The sequence below is a fragment of the Oncorhynchus kisutch genome, linkage group LG7 (assembly GCF_002021735.2).
Source record: "Oncorhynchus kisutch isolate 150728-3 linkage group LG7, Okis_V2, whole genome shotgun sequence".
In the NCBI taxonomy this organism is placed as follows: domain Eukaryota; kingdom Metazoa; phylum Chordata; class Actinopteri; order Salmoniformes; family Salmonidae; genus Oncorhynchus; species Oncorhynchus kisutch.
Window position 1 is genome coordinate 28,640,659 of NC_034180.2, and position 27,148 is coordinate 28,667,806.

Here is a 27,148-nt window from a genome sequence, read left to right on the forward strand (position 1 = left end):
TTATTTTGTAGTTTTGATGTCTTCACTACTATTCTACAATGTAGAAAATAGTAAAAATAAAGAAAAACCCCTGAGTATGTATGTATATATTTTTGGGGGCGTCGAAATTGACACACACAATTTTTTATATAATTTACAATTGATATATATATATATTTATATATATAAATAATATATAACAAATTGTGTTTGTCAATTTCGACCAGCCCAACCAACAAAGAAATTCTGGCCAATACTCCCCCTATTGGCATGTGAAACACATTAGTGAGTTCAGCACAAAAGCTCTCACGGGATAACTGACATAGCCTAACATGACTTACTCAGGTAAAGACTGTTTAAAAAATGAAAAAGAACAGACCGTGTCTTCTCAGTTTCACCACGCTCGCCACCGGGTCTGCATCGCCCCAAGCAGTGGGCATCACAGACATACAGTGCCTTGCGAAAGTATTCGGCCCCCTTGAACTTTGCGACCTTTTGCCACATTTCAGGCTTCAAACATAAAGATATAAAACTGTATTTTTTTGTGAAGAATCAACAACAAGTGGGACACAATCATGAAGTGGAACGACATTTATTGGATATTTCAAACTTTTTTAACAAATCAAAAACTGAAAAATCGGGTGTGCAAAATTATTTAACAGTACCTCATTCTCATTTTCGTCAGGTTCAATTTCTGAGCCATTCAGAGAGCAGGGTACGGTTTGTACCTGGTGCCATTCTTCCTCAACACACATCTTCCCTCTGCATTTAGATCTTCTCCTTCTTCCTTGCTGTCCATAAACACGTCTATACTTTCACTATGCTCATGCCGCGCATTGCCGCGCCTCATGCCGCACAATATTGTTTGCAGAACATGCACTGATGTCTTTTCTCCAATACCCAACTTCTGTTCCTTAGCCCAATTTACTAGTCTGGTTGTCTCTGGTCTCTCCATGCTCACAAAACGTTGGATATTCTGCATCTGAGAGCGGCGTAAAAAAAACTAACGCAAACTAGATATCTGGGAAGGGCTCGTCATGGCGACTGACTGAACTGAACCGAACCGAATCCATTTGTGCCCACTCCACACTTGCTGCTCAACAAGCTCAATTTGGGCACCAGGCATGTCCATATAGCCTCTCCTGTCTAACAGCATTCCAGTCCTGAACACAGTATAATGATATTCCCTTCATTACATCTAGGGCAGGGTTCACCAACTTGCACCCCACAAGCCGGATTTGGCCCGTGGGTGATTTTATCTGATATTATTTTGGAAATCTGTTCCAAAGTATTCCCAGATGATCAGGTGGTCAAACACACACACACACACACACACACACACACACACACACACACACACACACACACACACACACACACACACACACACACACACACACACACACACACACACACACACACACACACACACACACACACACACACACCACACACACACACACACACCACACACACACACACACACACACACACATTGTCAATGGTGCAGACATTGGTGCAAAAGAAAAAAAGAAAAAACAGTCCCTATCTAATCTGTAACAATCCATTGACACTGAAATGTGGTTATAAAATACTTGGACACAGAAGTTAGAGCTTTTCTCTACAGGTATCTTGTTGGTCTATGGTAAAAAAAATGACTGGTAAGGGCATATTTCCTTCATGTTAATTTTCAGCTCAATCATATTTGTGAGGCTTGCCAGTGGGGCAGGGATCTCACTGAGCTTTGTTGAATATTAAATCAAATCAAATGTATTTATAAAGCCCATTATACAGCAGATGTCACAAAGTGCTTATAATGAAACCCAGCCTAAAACCCCAAAAGACAAGATGTAGAAGCACGGTGACTAAGGCAACATTCCCGAGAAAGGCAAGAACCTAGGACTGCAAATGTTCTTCATGTTGGACCTGTGCTGGCACTGTCAGTAATCATTATTGGAGCAGTGGTATTGCTCATCAAAAGCTTTGAGGATTATTTTAAAGGGACCAGGCATCAATCCAATAGGTATCGTTTTCTATAAGGGTCTGTGGTCCTACAATGGATGGAACAACTTCAATTGTGACAGAAGAACTGAAACATCCTGAGGTAAAAAAAAATGACAGAACTGTCACATATTATAGAGCTGTCACACTTACATTGGCCTACAGAAACTGCACATTTAAGTTATGTTAGTACTGATTTAAAGTACAAAGTACAAAGTACAAAGTAAATACATCATATTTTCATTATATCTCATACAGGGTGATTTCAAAGGAACACTAAAAGTGGTTTAGGTATGCTGTGCCTGCATCTTTTTGGTATCTACTGTATTTTCAATAATGCAGCATGCTTTACTCCAAGGCACAGGGAAGCATAACATGCCCTACTTTAACTGTGTCCCTGACACATAAAAAGCAATATTCCTATTGATGATTTAGGACCTACTCGATTGATAACAAAGTGAAACATCATACATTTTAGTGAACCACCCTTCCTCTGAGCTATTTGAGGTATTACTACTGTTCCAAAATGTTTGACATTATAGTATATGGGTATATATATTCCTGGTATGTTTCTTTCTTCTTTAGTAGACTAATGTTTCCTCGTAGAATAAAGCCGACAGCCCTGATTCAACTCAGCCCCAGTCTAGTAATAGTTAACTGATGTAATAGTAGGTGTGACCTTGTACGATACGGACAAAACATTTATGCCTCTCCCCAGTTTGGACCTCGGTGTTGGTAAAACATATCTGTTGAGAATAGATCTACTACCAAGTCTCAGGATGGCAGCTAAAACACAGAAACTCAGCTTGAAGCGTGAAGTGGGGCTTATTGGTGCTATCTCATTCATTGCCGGGACCATGATGGGATCTGGAATTTTTATGTCCCCTCAGTCTGTGCTGGTCAACATAGGAAGCCCAGGAGCCAGCCTGGTGATCTGGGCAGCCTGTGGTCTGCTGGCCACGTTGGGTTCCCTCTGCTATGCTGAACTGGGCACTGTCATTTCTGAATCTGGGGCAGAGTACATATATATTCTGCGGATATTTGGCCAAGTAGTTGCCTTCATGTTTGTCTTTAGCTTCGTCATTGTGATGAGACCTGCCAGTGCAACAGGGATAGCACTGAGCTTTGCTGAATATGCAGTGGCTCCTTTCTACCATGACTGTACCCCTCCAGAGCTGGTGGTCAAGTGTGTGGCTGCAGCAGGGATTTTGGTGTTAGCAATTGTGAACAGTATGAATGTACGTCTGGCTATGTTCATCCAGGTATTTTCCATGGTGATCAAGCTGGTGGCCTTGGCAGTGATAATTATTGGAGGTGTGGTGCTGCTTTTCAAAGGGAACACTGAAAACTTTGAGGATTCCTTTAAAGGGACCAATGTGGAAATCAGTTCCATTGGGATTTCTCTTTATCAGGGCCTGTGGTCCTATGATGGCTGGAACACTTTGAATTATGTCACAGAAGAACTAAAACGGCCTGAGGTAAGGAACAATTAAACATTTTGATATTGTTTTGTCTGGATGTTTCTAGAGTGCTACAATTGTATGTTTTACCTGGAGTAGGAAAAATATACAATTTCATTTTTTGTACTACTGAGGATACAGGCCACATGAAACAAACCAAAAATACTGAGTATAGAATATGCAGGAAAATCAACTGCACCAATACCTGACAAAGAGTATACTTTATCGCAGCCTGACAAAATGCTTTGATATTTGAACAATCCCAGACAGCGATACTGTGTTCCCGTATCTAGATTGCATTTGATAGACTGATCCAGGTGGAAAGACAGTGTAACATACAGTATGTCTGCAGACCAACATCATCAGCTAGGGGACAAGTCTACACTCAGCTGTCATTTCTATATTCACATGGCTTCTGACAGCAATTTCAGGTGGCTTTAGCACATATAACAATTTTTCCAACCCTCGGGGAAAGAGAAGGAATTTCTACGCCATCCATAAACATTTAAAGGAATAATCTAACTGTACGATGACATAGCATCCCCTTTTCTCCCTCTCCTAGGGGAGGGTGTAATCTTTATGGCAACCCTTCTACAGCTATAAACAAAGATGACACAACAACATACTTTAATTCAACCTGAGAAGTTAATATTAACTAAGGACTTTACACCCAGCTTCAAAGATTTGCCAGGTCTTTCTCATAATTGTTCTTGACTAAAAGAAGAGGGGATCTATCGTTGACAACAGATTCTCCTGTTGTTTGTATAAATTTGGCGTTTGGCCATGGCAGAAACAGAAACAGAGAGGATTCAACTGAAGCGCGAGTTGGGTTTAGTCAGTGCTGTGTCATTGGTAGCAGGAACCATGATTGGATCGGGAATATTCATGTCCCCTCAGTTTGTGCTGTCTTACATTGGAAGTCCAGGGGCAAGCCTGATCATTTGGGCATTGTCTGGCCTTGTAGTCATGCTGGGGGCACTCTCATATGCTGAGCTAGGAACCATAATTAAAGAATCAGGAGGGGACTTTATCTACATTCTTCGAATCTATGGACAGTTTCCTGCCTTCTTTGTGGCCTTCACCTTCCTACTAGTGGTGAAACCAGCAAGCATTGCAGCAATATCCCTCAGTTTTGCAGAATATGCTGTGGCACCTTTCTACCAAGACTGTTCTCCTCCTCAGCTAATAGTGAAGTGTGCTGCTGTTGCAGCCATCATGGTTGTAGCCATGGCAAACATCTTGAATGTACGTTTAGCCATGAGAATTCAGGTGGTCTTCTTGGTGGCTAAGCTATTTGCATTGATGGTTATGGTAATTGGAGGGATAGTGATAATTGCACAGGGAAATGTTGCTGTACAACAAAATGCTTTTGATGGTACGAACTTGGGTTTGAGCTCCATAGGGATGGCTTTTTACCAAGGTCTCTGGTCCTTTGCTGGCTGGTACAACTTGAACTATGTGACAGAAGAGTTGAAAAGACCCGAGGTAAGAATGCACTGTAATAAGTCATGTATTTCCTTACATGATCCTAAGGACTTGAACTATCTTTCTCCACCTTGCATCCTCTCAGGTAAATCTGCCCAGGGCAGTTATAATTGCCATCCCCATGGTAACCATGCTGTATCTACTAGTCAATGTGAGCTACCTGGCTGTCATGACGCCAAGAGAACTGATGTCGTCGAATGCAGTGGCTGTTACCTGGGGGTGAGAGAGCTTGACTCCATCCACACACCTCTCTCTCATTTCTTTACATTTGTGGTGAGCTGACAAATGACCTTGTTGTCGTCAACAGGAATAAGGTGCTCGGGAGCTGGGGATGGGTGATGTCTATCGCAGCCGCTTTGTCTGCTTTCGGCTCCCTGAATGGAACATTCTTTAGTGGCGGCCGGGTGTGCTTTGTGGCTGCAAGAGAGGGACACATGGTGAGAAACACATTCAAGAGACAGACCAAAGCTTTTTTTCTGATGTAAGTAGTAGTTTTCTATGTCAACATTTGGTTTTTTTTCCTACCTCAGCCTGATATTCTGTCCATGGCCCATGTGAATCGACTGACCCCCTCTCCAGCCCTGATCTTCACCACGGCTATCTCACTCCTGGTTCTCATCCCTGGTGACTTTCAGAGCATTGTCAACTTCTTCAGGTAGTTTATGCTTTGACTTTAAAATGTCTCAATACAGAAACGTTTTGTTGCTGCTTTATTTATCTTCCATCCCTCTGCATTGATATTGCCAGTTTCACTGCCTGGTTCTTCTATGCAATCACTCTGTCTGGGCTCCTCTACCTGAAGATCAAGAAACCTGAACTTCCCAGGCCATATAGGGTGAGTCTCATAGGACATATCATTTCTACTTTTATTTCTGTTTCCATTTGAACAAGACATTGGTTTCTAACAATTTAGATACCCCAATGGTCCCATCTGCTGCCCACCCCTCTTGTGAGCGTACCATTGTTTTTGTTTGTTCAACCAGGTTCCCATTGTAATCCCCATCTTGGTCATCATCGCAGCAATTTTCCTTGTGCTGGCACCTATAATTGACAACCCCGCGATAGAGTACCTCTATGTCACCTTGTTTATCTTTAGTGGTGTTTTGGTTTATGTACCCTTCATCCACTTCAAACTGTGCCCTGGACTGTTGGAGAAAGTCACTGTGTTCCTGCAACTCTTCCTAGAGGTGGCCCCAGCAGACAAAAATCTATGATTTATGTTACAGAATATATGTGTCATGTTCTGACCTTTATTTCCTTTGTTTTGTCATTATTTAGTATGGTCAGTGCGTGAGTTGGGGTGGGCAGTCTATGTTTTTTCTATTATTTTGGGATTTCTATGTTTCGGGCTAGTATGGTTCTCAATCAGAGGCAGGTGTCATTAGTTGTCTCTGATTGAGAATCATACTTAGGTAGCCTGGGTTTCACTGTTTGTTTGTGGGTGATTGTCTATGTTAGTTGCTTGTGTCAGCACAGTTCTCATTATAGCTTCACGGTTGTTATTCGTTTATTGTTTTGTGTTCAGTGCTTTAATTAAAAAATCATCATGAACACATACCACGCTGCGCTTTGGTCCGCTTCATCCGACGATCGTGACAATATGTCTGAGGATAATTTTCTCTGCGTAAAAATTGACAAAAATAAGTTTGTCTCAGATTGGCACCACCATAACCAGATTGGCACCACCATTGTGAATGACTTTTCAATAGTATGTACAGTGCCTTCAGAAAGTATTCATACCCCTTGACTTATTCCACATTTTGTTGAATTCAAAATTGATAAACATTCTCACCCATCTACACACAATACCCAATAACGACGAAGTGAAATGTTTGCGAATGTATTGAAAATGGAATCCAGAAATATCTCATTTAACTAAGTGTTCACACCCCTGAGTTAGAATCACTTTTGGCAACAACTACAGCTGTGAGTCTTACTTGGTAAGTCTTCAAGACCTTTGCACACCTGGCTTGTACAATATTTGCACATGTATTATTTAAATTCTTCAAACTCTGTCAAGATGGTGGTTGATCATTGCTATACAACCATTTTCAAGTCTTGCCATAGATTTTAAAGCCGATTTAAGTCAACTGTAAATTGGCCACTCGGGAACATTCAATGTTGTCTTGGTAAGCAACTCCATTGTATATTTGGCCTTGTGTATTAGGTTGTCAGTGGCGACCTATCATTCAGGGCAGGTGTGACACGCATGAATACGCGTCACATATTAGCTTGCAAACAATGTAAAACATTGAGTTAAAAAGGCCGCCTACAAACATGGTCTCTTTGTTGCTTTCTTGTGTAAGGCAGCTCCAAAATGCAGGTGTTTCAGCCTAGCTCAGTGCTTTTTGTGGTGGTCGGGCAGCCAACGGAAAATAATGCTCTCTAGCTGCGCCGTGATTGGGTAATGTTCTCTAGTTGTGCCGTGATTGGCTCAGTGTTCTGTCACTCATGGGGACACTACGTCACCTCCAAATCTAAGGATAGAGCTCGAAATTCAAGCCCCATTGGGTGCTGCCATAGATTTACATTAGAAGTGCCAATCCAAGAAGGCTTGAGGTCATTGGCCACATAAAATTATGTCAAATCATGTTATATCTACAGTAGCTTTGATTGGACTCAACATCAGACTATCAAAATCTTAGCTAGAAAGCAAGGAGACATCATGAATCAAGTTGACATTCTACTTGCAAATGCTTTTGAATCCTTTTCATATAAAGATAAATTATTGATAAAACGTATCGGTGGTCATCGGCCATAAACATTACAGAAGTTAGAAATCGCAAAATCAACAATGAGTGGTTTGGAAGGAATTACTGGCTAAATGCAAGCATTGCAAAGCAATCACTAGCCTGTAATTCAGTGGAGTGGCTGTGTGGTCCCAAGTCTGAGTTTAAGGTTCTCTTTGCCAAGCTTATTTTTTTATTTTATTTTAACTATTTTAACAGTTAAGAACAAATTCTTATTTACAATGACGGCCTACATCGGCCAAACCCAGACGATGCTGGGCCAATTGTTCGCCACCCTATGGGACTCCCAATCACGGCCAGTTGTGATACAAACTGGATTCTAACCAGAGTGTCTGTAGTGACGCCTCAAGCACTGAGATGCAGTGCCTTAGGCCGCTGCGCCACTCGGGAGCCTGAACAATACATTTTCAACATTGGCCATGCTGTCAATCCAGCATGATATCTGCCAAGCTCAAAACAACTTAACTCGGAACTGGGAAATCTGACATCATTGAGTTCAAGACAACTGGGAAAGCGAGCTCCGACTGGGAAAATATATTTTGAACTGTCATCCAACTTGGAATTGTAAATCGGGAACTCGGGCGTCTTTTTACAGCTAAGACCTGAAGCTCACCGACGTCATCATGATTTGACCTTGTTTACTTTGATGACAAAGTTTGATGACAAAATTTGCCCACGAAGGACCGCCGTGCCGTTTCCCTGTTCAAGTGAGCACAGCACAACAAGGTCCAAAAATGTATTGTAGGCTGCTGCATAAATTCTGTAATATGCCAGGGAGATATGTATACTTTAGGTAAGAAAATAATACTAAGTGTATGTTGTGTAGAAAGCTGTTAGTAGCCCATGTGCCTCACCCTAATCATTTGGTCTATTTTCCCCTTTTATTTTTGCCTACTGTTCTGACTTGGTGGTGAACATGTAATGATCAAATATTTTAAGAGCTTTCATTGTCTGCTTATATGCCCCATTTATTTATCCATCCTATGGTTCTGACTTGGTGTACAGGGAGAACACTGTAAGAACGGCCCATGTTCTGAATTCTGTCGCTGTACATTTCAAAAGTGCTGAACAAATAGTTATATTGATTACGTCTGTCCTAGTTCACCCATTGTCTTAATCGAAGTTACGGATTGCCTTTTATCCGCTTATGCCATAGTTTGTACATCTCAATTGTCAGTAGAAACCACATTTGTTTAAGCAAGTCAGCCATATCATATATGTTTTTTTTTTTTAAGTCATTAAATGAGGCTAAATTAACTGTTTCGCTGCTAGACAAGGCTTCGCTGATAGCCAGGTGTAGCAGTGGTAAGGTGTTGGGACTGCTGTTGGAACATCTTGATGTAGGCCCCAACAGTTTGTGGTTACCGTTTGTCACCGTTATAGTGCAATTAATGTATTCTTCAGTGTTCAAATTTGATTTGTCACGTACGCAGAATACAACAGGTGAAGACCTTACAGTGAAATTCTTACTTACAAGCCCTTAACCAACAATGCAGTTTGAAGAAGAAAAAAAAGTGTTAAGTAAAAAATAGAAATACCTAATAATTAAAGAGGAGCAGTAAAACAACAGTAGCGAGGCTATATACAGGGGGTACCGGTACAGACTCAATGTGCACAGGTTAGTCGAGGTTACTGAGGTAATATGTACATGTAGGTAGAATTAAAGTGACTATGCATAGATAATGAACAGAGAGTAGGAGCAGCGTAAAAGAGGGGGGAGGGGGCAATGCAAATAGTCTGGGCAGCCGTTTGATTAGCTGTTTCAGAGTCTTATGGCTTGGGTGTAGAAGCTGCTAAAAAGCCTTTTGAACCAAGACTTGGTGCTCCGGTACCACTTGCCGTGCGGTAGAAAAGAGAATAGTCTATGACTTGGGTGACTGGAGTCTTTAAAAATGTTTAGGGCCTTCATCTGACACTGCCTGGTATAGAGGTCCTGGATGGCAGGAAGCTTGGCCCCCGTGATGCACTGGGACATATGCATTACCCTCTGTAGTGCCTTGTGGTCGGAGGCCGAGCAGTTGCCATACCAGGCAGTGATGCAACCAATCAGGATGCTCTTGATGGTGCAGCTGTAGAACTATTTGAGGATCTGAGGACCCATGCCATATATTTTCAGTCTCCTGAGAGGGAATAGGCTTTGTCATGCCCTCTTCACGACTGTCTTGGTGTGTTTGGACCATGATAGTTTGTTGGCGATGTGGACACCAAGCAACTTGAAGCTCTCAACCTGCTCCAATACAGCACCGTCGATGAGAATGGGGGCATGCTTGTTCATCCTTTTCCTGTTGTCGACAATCATCTTCTTTGTCTTGATCACGTGGAGGGAGAGATGGTTATCCTGGCCCCACATGGCCAGGTCTCTGACCTCGTCCCTATAGGCTGTCTCATCAGTGATCAGGCCTACCACTGTTGTGTCGTCTGCAAACTTAATGATGGTGTTGGAGTCGTGCCCTGCCATGCAGTCATGGGTGAACAGGGATTGCAGGAGGGGACTGAGCCCGCACCCCTGAGGGGCCCCCGTGTTGAGAATCAGCATGGCATACTGAACTATACTCTACTGTTCTTTACTTTACTGTGCTGTGCTGTCCAAACTTGTGAAACATGGACTTCTGTGATTGGTTCAGATTTGGTCCAGTCTCCAGTCATGGATATCTATGTTTGGGCCAAATTAAGGTCAAAGATCAACTACTGTGGACGTTGAAGTGAAGGCCGGACTGAACTGGCCCATAAAACATTCTCTGTGAACGTTGAAATCAAGACCAGAGCGGAATGACCAAATTTCAACTAATTTTCAATGTCCATGGACATCTAATGATGGTCAAGTGTGTGTCCGGATGCTGGTTAAAACTAAATGGAAAGAGAGGGGGCTCATGGGTAGGAGTCAGGAAGACCCTGGAGAGGTAACATTAACTGGAGAGAGAGAGAAGAGAGAATAAGGGAGGGGTTTTCCAGACTGTTTTCACACTCTCACTTTGACCACAAGATGACTGAAAGGGAAACAGTTATGAGCTGAACATAACTATGCCAGTGGAAGGGAGGACAGTAGCAGGTGACCCAATTGTGGTTTGTGAATACTATGATTTCCCAATTCAAATGCAGTAATTCTGATAGAACTACGAGTTTTAATCAGTTAATAATTCACTAACAAGTATATATATCAGTAAAAACACCAACTAATTGGTAGGTCTACTTTTGTTATTTCTGTGAACTTTCATTGTCCTCCCTCCTCACGAGGGCGAGAAATTAGAAAATATCTTAAAGATATATTGGTTTTTGTTAACGGAATTACAAGGAAAAATGCAATGTTTCTTAAATTTACAGAAGGCAAATAATTTCTCCAAAACTCACCTAAATATAAAGTACATTTTGAAAGTATTCAGAAGCCTTGACTTTTCCCACATATTGTTACGTTACAGCCTTATTCTAAAATGGATTCAATTGTTTTTTCCCCCTCATCATTCTACACACAATACCCCATAAGGATGAACAGGTTTTTAGAAATGTTTGCAAATGAAATATCAAATTTATCAAAGTATTCAGACCCTTTATTCAGTATTTTCCTGAAGCACCTTTGGTAGCAATTACAGCCTTGAATATTTTTTTTTACTTCACCTATATTCTTGGGTATGACGCTACAAGCATGGCACACCTGTATTTGGGGATTTCTCCCATTCTTCTCTACAGATCCTTTCAAGCTCTGTCAGGTTGAATGGGGAGCGTTGCTGCACAGTTATTTTCAAGTCTCTCCAGAGATGTTTGATCTTGTTCAAGTCCAGGCTCTGGCTGGGCCAGTCAAGGACATTCAGAGACTTGTCCCGAAGCCACTCCTGCATTGTCTTGGCCTGAATGCACTGGAGAAGGGTTTCATCAAGGATCTCTCTGTACTTTGCTCTGTTCATCATTCCCTCGATCCTAATTAGTCTCCCAATCCCTGCAGCTGAAAAACATCCCCACAACATGATGCTGCCACCACCATGTTTCACCGTAGGGAGGTGCCAGGGATCTTCCAGACGTGACACCTGGTATTTAGGCCAAATAGTTAAATCTTGGTTTCATCAGACTGGAGAATCTTGCTTCTCATGGTCTAAGAGTTTTTAGGTGCCTTTTGGCAAAGTCCAAGCAGCCTATCGTGTACCTTTTACTGAGGAGTGGCTTCAGCCTGGCCACTCTACCATTAAGGTCTGATTGGTGGAGTGCTGCAGAAATGGTTGTCCTTCTGGAAGGTTCTCAATTCTCAACAGAGGAACTCTGGAGCTCTGTCAGAGTGTCCCTGACCAAGGACCTTCTCCCCCGATTGTTCAGTTTGCCCAGGTAGCCAGCTCCAAGAAGAGTATTTGTGGTTCCAAACTTCTTACATTTAAGAAGGATGGAGGCCACTGTGATCTTGTGGACCTCCAATGTTGCAGACATTTTTTGGTAGCCTTCCCCAGATCTGTACCTCGACACAATCCTGTCTCAGAGCTCAATGGACAATTCCTTCAACCTCATGGCTTGCTATTTGCTCTGACATGCACTGTCAACTGTGGGACCTTATATAGACAGGTGTGTGGCTTTCCAAATAATTTCAAGTCTGTGCATATTTGTAAACAACAGCTGGTGCACAAAATCGAAGGAAGTCTCTAGATTTTGCTCGCCTGAAATAGAGTATATTGTGATAAATTGCAGGCCACACTACTTGCCTAGAGACTTTTCAGCTATACTTTTCATGACTGTTTATTTACCACCACAGACAGATGCTGGCACTAAGATCGCACTCAGTCAGCTGTATAAGGAAACAAGCAAACAGGAAATCACTCACCCAGAGGCGGCACTCCTAGTGGCCGGAGACTTTAATGCAGGGAAACTTAAATCAATTCTACCAAATTTCTATCAATATGTTAAATGTGCAACCAGATGAAAACAATTCTAGATCACCTGTACTCCACACACAGAGACGCGTACAAAGCTCTCCCTCGCCCTCCCTCGCCCTCCATTTCGTAAATCCAATCACAAATCTATCCTCCAATCACAACTCTATCCTCCTGATTCCTGCTTACAAGCAAAAATTAAAGGAGGAAGCACCAGTGACTTGGTCTATAAAAAAAGTGGTCAGATGAAGCAGATGCTAAACTACAGGACTGTTTTGCTATCACAGACTGGAACATGTTCCGGGATTCTTCCGATGGCATTGAGGAGTACACAACATCAGTCACTGGCTTTATCAATAAGTGCATCGTGGACGTCGTCCCCACAGTGACTGTACGTACATACCCCAACCAGAAGCCATGGATTAAGGCAACATTTGCACCGAGCTAAAGGGTATAGCAGCCGCTTTCAAGGTGCGGGACTCTAAGCTTACAAGAAATCCTGCTATGCCCAGCGACTAACCATCAAACAGGCAAAGCGTCAATACAGGGCTAAGATTGAATCATACTACACTGGCTCCGACGCTCGTCTTATGTGGCATGGCTTGCAAACTATTACTGGCTACAAAGGGAAGCAAAGCCGAGAGCTGCCCAGTGACACGAGCCTACCAGACGAGCTAAATCACTTCTATGCTCGCTTCGAGGCAAGCAACACTGAGGCATACATGAGAGCATCAGCTGTTCCGGACGACTGTGTGATCACGCTCTCCGTAGCCGACGTAAGTAAGACCTTTAAACAGGTCAACATACACAAGGCTGCGAGGCCAGATGGATTACCAGGACGTGTGCTCCGGGCATGTGCTGACCAACTGGCAGGTGTCTTCACTGACATTTTCAACATGTCCCTGATTGAGTCTAATACCAACATGTTTCAAGCAAACCACCATATTCCCTGTGCCCATGAACACAAAGGCAACCTGCCTAAATGACTACAGACCCGTAGCACTCACGTCCGTAGACATGAAGTGCTTTGAAAGGTTGGTAATGGCTCACATCAACACCATTATCCCAGAAACCCTAGACCCACTCCAATTTGCATATCACCCAAACAGATCCACAGGTGATGCAATCTCTATTGCACTCCACACTGCCCTTTCCCACCTGGACAAAAGGAATACTTATGTGAGAATGCTACTCATTGACTACAGCTCAGCGTTCAATACCATAGTACCCTCAAAGCTCATCACTAAGCTAAGGATCCTGGGACTAAACACCTCCCTCTGCAACTGGATCCTGGACTTCCTGAGGGACCGCCCCAGGTGGTGAGGGTAGGTAACAAAACATCTGCCACGCTGATCCTCAACATTGGAGCTCCACAGGGGTGCGTGTACTCCCTGTTCACCCATGACTGCATGGCCAGGCACGACTCCAACACCATCATCACCTGATCACTGACAACGACGAGACAGCCTATAGGGAGGAGGTCAGAGACCTGGCCGGGTGGTGCCAGAATAACAACCTATCCCTCAAAGTAACCAAGACTAATGAGATAATTGTGGACTACAGGAAAAGGAGGACCGAGCACACCCCCATTCTCATCGACGGTGCTGTAGTGGAGCAGGTTGAGAGCTTCAAGTTGCTTGGTGTCCACATCACCAAACAAACTATCATGGTCCAAGCACACCAAGACAGTCGTGAAGAGGGAATGACAAAATCTATTCCCCCTCAGGAAAGTAAAAAGATTTGGTATGGGTCCTGAGATCCTCAAAAGGTTCTACAGCTGCAACATCGAGAGCACCACTGCCTGGTATGGCAATTGCTCTGCCTCTGATCGCAAGACACTACAGAGGGTAGTGCGTACGGCCCAGTACATTACTGGGGCTAAGCTGCCTGCCAGCCAGGACCTCTACACCAGGTGGTGTCAGAGGAAGTCCATAAAAATTGTCAAAGACCCCAGCCACAGACTGTTCTCTCTACTACCGCATGGCAAGCGGTACCGGAGTGCCAAGGCTAGGACAAAAAGGCTTCTCAACAGTTTTTACCCCCAAGCCATAAGACTCCTGAACAGGCAATCAAATGGCTACCCGGACTATTTGCATTGTGTAACCCCCCCCCCCCAACCCCTGTTTTTACGCTGCTGCTACTCTCTGTTTATCATATGTGCATAGTCACTTTAACTATATATTAATGTACATACTACCTCAATTGGGCCTACCAACCAGTGTTCCTGCACATTGACTAACCGGGCTATCTGCATGGTGTCCCGCCACCAACCACCCACCAACCCCTCTTTTATGCTACTGCTACTCTCTCTTCATCATATATGCATAGTCAATTTTACCACATCTACATGTACATACTACCTCAATCCGCCTGACTAACCGGTGTCTGTATGTAGCCTCGCTACTTTTATAGCCTCGCTACTGTATGTAGCCTGTCTTTTTACTGTTGTTTTATTTCTTTACTTACCTATTGTTCACCTAACACCTTGTTTGCACTATTGGTTAGAGCCTGTAAGTAGACATTTCACTGTAAGGTCTACACCTGTTGTATTCGGCACACGTGACAAATAAACTTGATTTGATTTGATTTAATGACTCTTAGCTTTCATTTACATTAACATTCATTAACATCCAATTTGATATGCTCCTATGAACTTCACATGTTGGGGCTCATGGGACCTTTTACATGGAAGTGACCTGAAATACAACTTTTTTTTTAAATCATCATGACCCTTCATCTAGTCCTCTAGGTAGGGGTAATGAACTTGTAAATTTAAAAAACAACAACAACAAAAAACACTACTTTGTACTTGATCTGTATTTGACTCTGTACTTGTCCTGCAATTTTACCTGCAATTTGACATTTGACCTTTGTGCTAGAGACAAATGGCTTCATGTGCAGTAAAGGTCAAACCATGACTGTCATAAGGATATAAGTATGTTTCCCTGTGATGTTCAGAGGCCAAATGACAGTGATCTGAAATTTGGCAAAACTGTCCTAAATGTTATTAAATGTAATAATTTGATTGACTATGGCTTTGCCACATGTATCAAAGTTATTACTGTACTGGGTCAAATTGACCCAGAACATCATCCGTGTATAGCTTTTTCGAAAATAAAGGAAGGGTTCAATTGAAAGTTTATCAGTACCTGTATCAGATCTCTGCAAGTTCCAAAATCTTTTTAAAAAGAATACCAAATCCTACTCTTATTCAGCATTACTATAATATACTTTTGTACAACTTTTCCAAAAACTGTATGGAACATTATAGCAAAGAATAGCTATAATTCCTCATACAGTGTATTGACCTACATAACGTGCAACAGGTAGTTGTTGTAAGTTGCTACAGGACAGTAGACAAGATCCCTGAGAAACAAAACATTAGACAATTATATTTTGACGCAAAACAATTGCCAAATGGAAGAATCAATACTGACAAATCTGCAAAACACTTATTCTAGAGAGAACTCAACTAAACGTAAGAGACGGAGCTTCCCATCATGGGGGACCCCAAGATCTGCTTCTGAGCACCAATATCTCATTTTGATGGTGAAGACTATTCTTCATTTGCATTGTATTTTGTCATTAAAGGACGATAAGTATTTTTGTAATATGTAAAAATATATATATATTCTATTCTATACTACACTATACTTGAATTAATTACATTAAACATGATTTTAGATAGACCAGGTCCGTTTCTGAACTTCTTCAAGCCCTCATTAGTGTAAAGCAGGTTTCTGCGTTGGTGTCCTATACTGCTGTCCCACTTTATCCTTGAGTAAATATCCAAGCTAATTTAGATTCAATACAATTTTTTACTTACTAAAAGACCAAATGATGTCTAAAAATGTATCCTCGTGTCTCTGACATTTACACAGATTCAATGTAACTAAATAATAAATAAATGCAACACCAATGTTAAGATGTTTACTAACATGAGGACTTTTTTATTTGCTTTTTAGAGAAAAGCTGTCAGGTGGTGAGTGTAGCTGGTGCATAGAAGTCAGGAGAGCAGAGATGAGTGGACAAAGCCCTTTACTAAGGAAATCATTTGCACAGAACGCAACCTCGTTACAAAACAAATGTCCAAGGAACAAGTGAGGCAGCACAAAGTACAAAACCCAAGTACAAAGTACCGGCTGCCACAAAGCACAGGTAATAAAACAAAACCTGGCGCAAACCAGCAGGAAGCGTGCCAATCTTGACAATAAACAATTCCACACACAGACATAGGGGGGAACAGAGGGTTAAATACATGACAAGTAATGAGGGAAATATAAACCAGGTGTGTGGAAAAACAAGACAAAACAAATGGAAAATGAAATGTGGATCGGCGATGGCTAGACGACCGGTGACGTCGACCGCCGAACGTCGCCCGAACAAGGAGAGGAACCGACTTCGGCGGAAGTCGTGACAAAAGCAGTGAGAATGCTGATGAACAGAAGTCTCTAAGGGTTTACTTGACCTGTTAATCTTACATTCAGTGAATAAATTATTTCAGTGAAAGTTATGTTGATTGTTGAAAAGTTATGCTGATTGTTTTAAGTGATGATTTGTCTTAAGTGATGATTTGGCCCTGAGTGAATCCTTAGCATGCAGGCAGGGGCCTTAGGAAACAAGGTACTAGCATGTTTCCTACACACTGACCTTAATCAATAACCTCAGCTTTAGGATTTTTTGTTTTAGTGGAACTGGAGATAACAGAGCTGGACCTGGCTAGATCTGAACATTGCACCATAATGTTTATGATTCAGTACAATGGATGTTATTCATTAAGAGAATTGCCATTTAGTACGTAAAGGGTCCAGAGTTCCAGTGGTGTTGTGGGACTTTGACTGTGAACTCAGGATGTTGTCTAAACAAATATTGACTCAATTTGGAGAAAACATCTAAAACTTAGGTAGTATATGAGAAATATTGATAAAGGTGATATAATATTTGTTCATGCAGTAAAATTATTCAAATTGATTTGCCCATTATGTGTGATCTCCAGTGTCAGCAAGGTTAAAGACCTTTACGAAATACTGTAATTATACCAATACATGACAGAGAGAAAAAATGACGTGACTGGGACATCCAACCTCAGGAATGGCCCCAATGTCATGTCAGGTAGGCCTTTGTTTGTTTTTGTGGCTCGAGTTATGCCTGCTGGTAACTGGGGGGAACTGTTATCTTACTGATCCTTCCTCATTTCCTGACCCTTCTTCTCTGGTTATCATCCTCCTCATTCAGGTGGAACTCAATGTCCTACTAGAATGCAGCTTCGTTCTTCACACGGCGGATTGTGCCTTCTGTGAGATGTTGGTCATCGACCCCCAGGGAGAGGCTGTGTATAGACAGGCTGCAGGAGCTGAGGTCTTCCAGGCTGCAATGGAGAAGTTAGTGCAAACATTTACCATAAAGATAAAACATGTATTGATAATTTGTATATAGAATGCGCTACTAGTCCCTCTTGTAAAACGGTTCTCCATCCTCCAAGTCATCAGGAGAATGAACAGCACAGCTGTGTATGGGGACATCTTTGTGTACAGTCCAGTCCTGACTTCCACCGGGTCAGAGATATGCTCATTTTCGCCCAATACAAACAAAGCAAAGACATTATGTACGCTCTGGCAAACACTGTCAGGAAGTAAGTGAAATTATTCTATCATCCCTAACTGGAATCATATATAACTCATCAATTGCCTTTCTTTTTTTATTTCTTATTTTTAATCTGGGAAAATGTTAATGTTAATTTGACCATAAAAGCTTTTAACCATTTAGATTTTTTATTCAATTATTTTTTTAAGTTAACCACCAGAGGGCAATACATCACAATAGAATTCAGAACTACTGGGTAACATATTCCCAAATCTCATCTGCAGGTTTCACCCAGGACATCCCACCCCTGAGGTCAAATAGGTGAAAGAGTTCATGGATACCATGTGTTGTTTTATACCTAACATACAGATACAGCTAGAAATATGTGTGCTGTGAATGACAGGTCAGAAAAACTCTCTTGGAGGGGTACCAAGATGCTGAGAGCCCCATCCAGAAACGTGTGGCAGCTTATCTGGTGCTTATGAAGAGTCCTGACAATGTGCTGCTTAGCAAGGTGATCACCATGCTGAAGGATGAGCAGGACCCACAGGTCAGGAGCTTTGTGGCCTGCCGCCTTGACAACATCTGCCACTCTGTTGATCCCAAAATGCAACATTAAGTGACGGTTTTCTACATGATATGTACTTAAGTAAAAAATACTTTAAAGTACTATTTAAGTAGTTTTTTGGGGTATCTGTACTTTACTATGTATATTTTTGACAACTTTTACTTTTACTTCACTACATTCCTATAAAAAATCATTTACTTTTTACTCCATACATTTTCACTGACACCCAAAAGTACTCGTTACATGTTGAGTGCTTAGCAGGACAGGAAAATGGTCAAATTCACGCACTTATCAAGAGAACATATGGTCATGCCTACTGCCTCTGATCTGGCAGACTCACTAAACACAAATGCATTGTTTGTAAATTATGTCTGAGTGTTGGAGAGTACCTCTGTACATTTTAAAAGCAAGAAAATGGTGTCTTCTGCTTTGCTTAATATAAGGAATTTGAAATGATTTACACTTTTACCTTTGCTACAGAAGTATATTTGACCAATTCCATTTACTTTTGATTCTTAAGTATATTTAGAACCTAATACTTTTAGACTTTTACTCAAGTAGTATTTCACTGGGTGACTTTCACTCTACTTGAGTAACTTTCTATTAAGGTATGTGCACTTTTACTCAAGTATGACAATTACAGTGGGGCAAAAAAGTATTTAGTCAGCCACCAATTGTGCAAGTTCTCCCACTTAAAAAGATGAGAGAGGCCTGTAATTTTCATCATATGTACACTTCAACTATGACAGACAAAATGAGAAGAAACAAATCCAGAAAATCACATTGTAGGATTTTTAATGGTCACCTACAAACTAGCAAGATTTCTGGCTCTCACAGACGTGTAACATCTTCTTTAAGAGGCTCCTCTCTCCTCCACTCGTTACCTGTATTAATGGCACCTGTTTGAACTTGTTATCAGTATAAAAGAGACCTGTCCACAACCTCAAACAGTCACACTCCGAACTCCACTATGGCCAAGACCAAAGAGCTGTCGAAGGACACCAGAAACAAAATTGTAGACCTGCACCAGGCTGGGAAGAATGAATCTGCAATAGGTAAGCAGCTTGGTTTGAAGAAATCAACTTGTGGGAGCAATTATTAGGAAATGGAAGACATACAAGACCACTGATAATCTCCCTCGATCTGGGGCTCCACGCAAGATCTCACCCTGTGGGGTCAAAATGATCACAAGAACGGTGAGCAAAAATCCCAGAACCACACGGGGGGACCTAGTGAATGGCCTGCAGAGAGCTGGGACCAAAGTAACAAAGCGAACCATCAGTAACACACTACGCCGCCAGGGACTCAAATCCTGCAGTGCCAGACGTGTCCCCCTGCTTAAGCCAGTACATGTCCAGGCCCGTCTGAAGTTTGCTAGAGAGCATTTGGATGATCCAGAAGAAGATTGGGAGAATGTCATATGGTCAGATGAAACCAAAATATAACTTTTTGGTCAAAACTCAACTCATCGTGTTTGGAGGACAAAGAATGCTGAGTTGCATCCAAAGTACACCATACCTACTGTGAAGCATGGGGGTGGAAACATCATGCTTTGGGGCTGTTTTTCTGCAAAGGGACCAGGACGACTGATCCGTGTTAACTATAGAAACTTTAAAATATATATTTACATAATAAAATGAAACATTTAATTAAAATGTTTCTTATTTAAAATAATATTACATCAATATTGATCTGATTACATTGATATCTTGTCTCACCCTTTTTTCCCACTTCCATTTTCAAGGTCTATATTGAAGGAAATGGATATGAACTGAGCCTTGAGGCCCTTTTTGGAGAGCAAGGTTCCACCCCTGTCTCCAAGGCCTGTACTGGGCTGGTCTCAAGATGCCAGACTCAGTCCAACAGGTGCTGGAAAACTGTATAATTTGATATATTGCTGCTCAAGGAATAGTCTTTTCGTTTGGCTTGTCAGTGTGAGCTGAAGTATTCAAAGACATTTTTAATCATCCATATCTTACAGGCCCCACAGGACCTCGTAAGAGACATTGGACAGAACCTCCAAAAGCTTGTCAGGGAACTGCACTCTCAAGACTCTGCTGAGGCCATGGCCTACCTAAGGATTCTTGGAGATGAAGTTGGATACATCAAGTCCAGTGAGATGGAGCACATGGCCCCGGACCCTAGCTATGAACTGACGTGTTCTTCAAGATAATGCCTCTTAAGGTAAATCATTGTTGACTGAATAGGTCATTCTGAGGGGGAAAGCATATAATAATATACAGTATGTGGAAACAATATAACTAAACAAAACAGTAAATTACAAATGAAGCTAAACATGATTTCAATTATTTCTATACAATAAGAGTATAACTGACCCACACCCAAAGTCTCTTTGTTTCAATTAGCCATGCAGTCTTTGATGTCCAGCATTGACAATGAGCTTCATGCCCACTATATCTTCCTGGATTTAGAGTTTTTCCCTTCCCTCTGTGTCTGGCTTACCCCTGAAATTCTCCTTGTCTGGTGTCTTTGCCCCTGGAGCTAAGCGAGGTCTCCCCTGGCATGGTAAACTGCCTGCTCTTTTGCTTCTATTCAATTACATGTATAGGCCTTATGGAACATGTTTGATGGATTTTGACTATATTTGGACAAATTCTTTAATTTATTTAGGATCCTAGGTGATTTGTACATGTAAATGATGCCTTTCTTACCTGTAGCAGCAGCTGTATTTCATGCAATCTATTGATGTGGAGTATATTACACAAATGGGCCTCGACATTCCTGAGTTTGTGGTGGCTGGCATCGAGATGCACACCAGCATATACCATGAGAGTTCCCTGAGTGCCAAAGTCACCATTAGCAGGAATGTTATCAAACTCTTCATATCTGGGAAGGGAACCACTCAGCTTCTATTCAGTGTCAGGTGGGAATTACTCTAACTTCAACTTAAATTATTTTACTTCTAATAATTTAATTTTAAATATAAGTGGCACATTATGGTTAGCTCACATACATATTAAGAATCCAGTTTGTATTAAATGGCATAATTTAAACAATTTTAGACCAACATGACTTAAACCAGCCTCAAATTGCATCAGTTATATTAAGCATTACTATATGATGTAAAAAGTCATATTAAATATTCTTAAATTAAATTACTACAACTCTTCAAAATCCAGAAAGAAGCTGATGTAAGTGTCCTCCACCCAGACTAAGATGGTGCCCTCGATAGGAGAGGGCATGACAGACTCCACTGAGAGGGCATGACAGACTCCACTGAGTGCCAGCTCCTGTTTACTGGTATGAATATCTGCACCACACTGTGTTACGCCAACGCAAACTCAGACGATGCTCCATACTACCCCCTTACAGGGGAGAGCAGGTGAAGGCTGCGTCCATTGCTTGGATTTCCAAACATGATTGATTTCAACTGTATCATTCTATTTATTAAAATCATAATCTTTAAGAGACACATGTCTGTCAATCCATTAGGCTTGATGTGGAGCTCCAACCAACAGGGGAGGTCACAGAATACACTGCTGACATTACTTCTGAAACTCTCCGAGGGGGCAAGGAAGGACGAAAGAAGATGGACTCTCTGAACCTATCCCCGAGAGTGGAAGGTATGTGTGTCCAATGGAGAACAAAAAAAAAAGAATTAAGACGGACAAATGCCATAAATATCCACATAAAATCAATTGGGGTCTGCAGAGCGTTCTGAAAGTATTCAGACCACTTGACTTTTTCCATATTTGTTACTTTACAGCCTTATTCTAAAATTGATTAAATAAAAAAAAATCCTCAATCTACAAACAATACTCCATAATGACAAAGTGATAACAGGTTTTTTAGGAATTTTAGCAAATTCATTCAACATTTAAACAGAAATACCTTATTTACTTAAGTATTCAGACTCTTTGCTATGATACCAGAAATTGAGCTCAGGTGCATCATGTTTCCATTGATCATCCTTGAAATGTTTCTACAACTTGATTGGCATCCACCTGTGGTAAATCAAATTGATTGGATATTATTTGGAAAGACACACACGTTTTGTTTTGTGTCGAGGCATAGATCTGGGGAAGGGTACCAAATAATGTCTGCAGCATTGAAGGTCCCCAAGAACAAAGTGGCCTCCATTCTTAAATGAGAAACGTTTGGAACCACCTAGACTCTTCCTAGAGCTAGCTGCCCGGCCAAACTGAGCAATCGGTCAGGGAGGTGACCAAGAACCCGATGGTCCCTCTGACAGAACTCCAGAGTTACTCTGTGGAGATGGGAGAACCTTCCAGAAGGACTACCATATCCGCAGCACTCCACCAATCAGGCCTTTATGCTAGAGGCTAGATGGAAAACACTCATCAGTAAAAGGCACATGACAGTCCGCTTGGAGTTTGCCAAAAGGCAGTTAAAGACTCTCAAAACCATGAGGAACAAGATTGAACTCTTTGGCCTGAATGCCAAGCATCATGTCTGGAGGGAACTTGGCACCACCCCTACGTTGAAGCATGGTGCTGGCAGCATCATGCTGTGGGGATGTTTTTCAACGGCAGCGACTTGGAGACTAGTCAGGATCGAGGAAAAGATGAACGGAGCAAAGTAGAGAGAGATCCTTGATGAAAACTTGCCCCAGAGCGCTCAGGATCTCAGATTGGGGTGAAGGTTCACCGTCCAACAAGACAACGACCCTAAGCACACAGCCAAGACAACACAGGAGTGGCTTTGTGTAATGAAGGGGCGGTGAGTCGGAAGCAGGTGCAGGTGAAACATTTTAATAAAACAAAACCAAGAACATGACACTAACATAAGGCAGAACGCCGATACAGAAGAACAATACCAACTGGTGAGTGAACATGGGAGAGTAACATATAAAGGGGAGGAAACAATGGTAATGGAGTCCAGGTGTGAATCATAATGATTAACAGGTGTGCGTAATGATGAGTGCCAGGTGTGCTCAATGATACAATCCTAGGACCGGTGGTTAGTACTCTAGAGACGTCATATGCCTGGGGGGAGAAGCAGGAGCAGACATAATCCTTGATGAACAGGTGTTTAGCCAAGACTGCTATAACGCGAGTGATGTGATCTTCCAGGTTGGTCGAGAAGATCAGGATGTCATCGATGTACACAATCACCTGACGTCCGAGCATGTCCCTGCACACCTCGTTGACGAATGCCTGGAACACTGATGGAGCATTGGTTAAGCCAAAGGGCATAACCAAGTACTCGTATTGACCAGACATCATGCTGTACGCCCTCTTCCACTCATCCTCCTCCCGGATGCAAATGAGATTGTAGGCACTCCGCAGGTCCAGTTTGGTGAAGACCTGGGACTCGCAGAGCTGCTCGATGGCTGACGGCACCAGCGGGAGAGGGTACCGATACTTTGTCTCGATTACCGTGGACTCAATAACAAGGGCATCCTCCCTCCTTCTTGGCCACGAAGAAGAAACCAACCAATGCAGGGGACGTGGACCAGCGGATGAAACCCTGTTAGAGCGCCTCTTGAATGTAGTCCTCCATGGTCTGGGTCTCAGTCACCAACAGAGGGTAGATGCATCTGCGCGGAGGTGTAGCACCAGAAAACTAGTCAATGGTAAAGTCCCAGGGCCGATGCGGAGGGAAGGTAGCGCGGGTCTTGGAGGAAACCTCCCTTAGACCCTGATATTCCTCCAGGATGTAGGGGCTGAAGGGCAACCACAGGACTCTCAACCGAAGTGTAAACAGGGGACAGGAAAGCAGGTCTTCTGGCATTCAGGTGACCAGTTGGTGATTCTCATCCTCGACCATGAGATGGTAGGGTTATGGCGATGAAGCCAAGGTAGGCCGAGGATGATCTTGTGAACTAGTGCACTGGTGATGAAGGGGATGTTTTCCTGGTGATTGGGCTCCACGGTGAGGTTGAGTGGTTGGGTGATGTGTGTGATGGTTCCGGATCCTAGAGATCGAAAGTAGAGACTTTGAACCGGTAAAGGAGAGGAGAGCAGGTAGGTAGTAATATAAATAAATACATAAATACACTTGGGGAAATAAGCGACACCTGGAGGGAGTAGAGACAATCACAGGAACAGGTGAAACATAAGGCAGAATGCCGATACACAAGAACAATACCAACTGGTGAGTGAACATGGGAGAGTGACATATAAAGGGGAGGAAATTATGAAGGTACTGGAGTCCAGGTGTGAATCATAATGATTAACAGGTGTGCGTAATGATGAGTGCCAGGGCCCTCATTTATCAATGTTGCCTACAAACAGAAATGTTCGTAAAACATGCGTGCAATAATTTCTAAGCAAAGTGTGGGATTTATTCATTTGTTCTTATACTTGAGAATGTGCGTAAATTTAAGCACACCTCTGACCATGCATACACACAGCACCTTGTGGTAGATAAGTGAAACTGCTAATGAAATACCATCCACCAAATGGAGAAAGGGATTGACATACTGTATCAAATAATAAACTATGAAGAGAAAAGATAATACATTAATGGTTTATTCATGTATTTCTTTCATAGACACTTATGCTACTAATAGTTCTCAGGGTGCTATCAAATTCATAAATATGAACCCATTTAAGCCTAATTAAATAATAAAATAAATTAGAAAGGGAGTGGAATGTAAGGTTGGAGGCAATTTAGTTAAACCAGTTAAATAATATTAAAAGGCAACACTGAGGCATCGTGACTTGTCCAACATGGTAAATCTTGCATTGCTGGAGGATCTGGCACAAGCTGCATTACGCAGGGAGCGTGTTTTCAGTGAGCGTGCAGATTTTTTTCTGAGAGCAACACTTGGCTTATTAGTAGATTTCATTTTCCAAGGCATAGTTTATTGTATCTCTGCAACCAACTCTCTCCAGTATTAGAAAGGGAGACGAAACACACCAATACCATCCCAGTGCATACCCAAGTCCTCTCTACCCTGGGATTTTTGGCCACAAGAACATTCCAACGGGAGATTGAGGATCGGTCTGGCATTTCACAACCAACCATGAGCCGAATATTGCCTGCAGTCCATCATGGCATTATTTATTGACCTCACAATACATACAGTTTCCACTGCTGTGCAACAGGCCAGAGTGAAAAGGGATTTCCATATCATAGCTGGATTTCCTAATGTCATTGGAGCAATTGACTGCACCCACATCGCAATAAAAGCACCATCATTGAACAAATTCAACTTATTCAACCGAAAATGTTATCATTCTGTCAATGTGCAGGTCCTCTGTGATTCAAATTTGGCTTTGTTGAATGTCGTGGCCAAACGGCCAAGTGGGACACACGATTCATTCATTGTGCAGGACAGTTCAGTCGGCCCTAACCTCCAGGAAGGAGCTGTTAAGGACGGATGGCTTATTGGTAAGTGACTTCTGTTTTATTCACAAGGTTTTATTTGCCATGTTAGACCTCTACTGGGAAACAATATCTGAATGTTGTGTTCAATACTGCAGGACACCGGGGCGACCCATTAAAACCATGGCTGATGACTCCCCTCACAAACCCCTCAAACCAACAAGAGGCAAGGTACAACCAAGCTCACGCACGCACAAGAGCAAGAGTGGAGCGCACCATAGGCCTGCTGAAAGGGCATTGCCTGGCTGCAATACCAGCCTAGCAAGGTTTGCCTCTACAATGACATTCCTTCAAATGCCATTACGTGAATGTAATACAATGTGCAAAATATTTTCTCTGTGATGTGTGACCTGACAATGTCAATAACAAAATGTAACTGCAAACAGTAACGATTAAAGTCTTACATCTGGTTTTCCCATACATATGACAACAAGTTTGAGGTGAAGATGAAGTCCGACCTGAACTCTGAGATTCAAAACTCATCCCAAGTACAGAAGATTACCAGAGGCAGCTACAAAAGCTCATTGATGACATACTAGATCAGAAAGTGGCTAAAACTGATATGAAAGTGCAGCACATTGTTACCAAAGCCATTGAGGTGAGGGATGTTGCCGCTGTGTTTGAAATATATTTTGGTTAATGCTGTCACGCCCTGGTCTTAGTATTTTGTGTTTTCTTTATTATTTTGGTCAGGCCAGGGTGTGACATGGGTTATTTATGTGGTGTGTTTTGTCTAGGGGTTTTTTGTAGGTTAAGGGATTGTGGTGTAATATAGTAGTCTAGGAAAGTCTATTGTTGCCTGGAGTGGTTCTCAATCAGAGGCAGGTGTTTATCGTTGTCTCTGATTGGGAACCATATTTAGGCAGCCATATTCTTTGAGTGTTTCGTGGGTGATTGTTCCTGTCTCTGTGTTTGTTTGCACCAAATAGGGCTGTTTTGGTTTTTTCACGTTGCGTTTAGTGTTTTGTATTGTTCGTTATTATCTTTATTAAAGATGTATCGAAATAACCAAGCTGCATTTTGGTCCTCCTCTCCTTCGACAGAAGAAAACCTTAACAAATGCCATCGGCAGTAATTTTTCCAATTGTCTACTCCCAATTGCAGCAGTTTTGTTTCCATTGATAACATTTCTCGACAAAAAGTATCAAAGTATCTATTTTT

General features: G+C 42.1%; 1 protein-coding gene and 1 pseudogene across 9 annotated transcripts; both read left to right on the forward strand.

The window, feature by feature from the left end:
- The first annotated feature begins 2,687 nt into the window (after positions 1–2,687).
- LOC109893904 (b(0,+)-type amino acid transporter 1) lies at positions 2,688–21,557 on the forward strand. 9 transcript variants are annotated; one of them, XR_004210603.1, is made up of 10 exons: positions 2,690–3,458; positions 5,011–5,144; positions 5,233–5,362; positions 5,456–5,580; positions 5,673–5,760; positions 17,758–17,903; positions 20,418–20,539; positions 20,655–20,857; positions 21,106–21,199; positions 21,355–21,557. XR_004210603.1 is itself a non-coding variant. In XM_031828800.1 (8 exons), exons 1-8 carry the CDS (start codon positions 2,760–2,762, stop codon positions 18,424–18,426), a joined length of 1,509 nt encoding a protein of 502 aa, XP_031684660.1. In that variant the 5' UTR covers positions 2,688–2,759; the 3' UTR covers positions 18,427–18,843. The 9 variants fall into 9 exon arrangements, 5 of the variants coding, with proteins under 5 accessions (XP_031684660.1, XP_031684663.1, XP_031684662.1 ...); XR_004210600.1 differs by lacking the exons at positions 20,655–20,857; positions 21,106–21,199; positions 21,355–21,557 and adding exons at positions 18,005–18,154; positions 18,390–18,655 and having other exon boundaries at positions 2,688–3,458; positions 20,418–20,518; XR_004210602.1 differs by having other exon boundaries at positions 20,655–21,199.
- LOC116374669 (apolipoprotein B-100-like) lies at positions 20,519–26,864 on the forward strand (annotated as a pseudogene).
- The last annotated feature ends 284 nt before the right edge of the window (positions 26,865–27,148 follow it).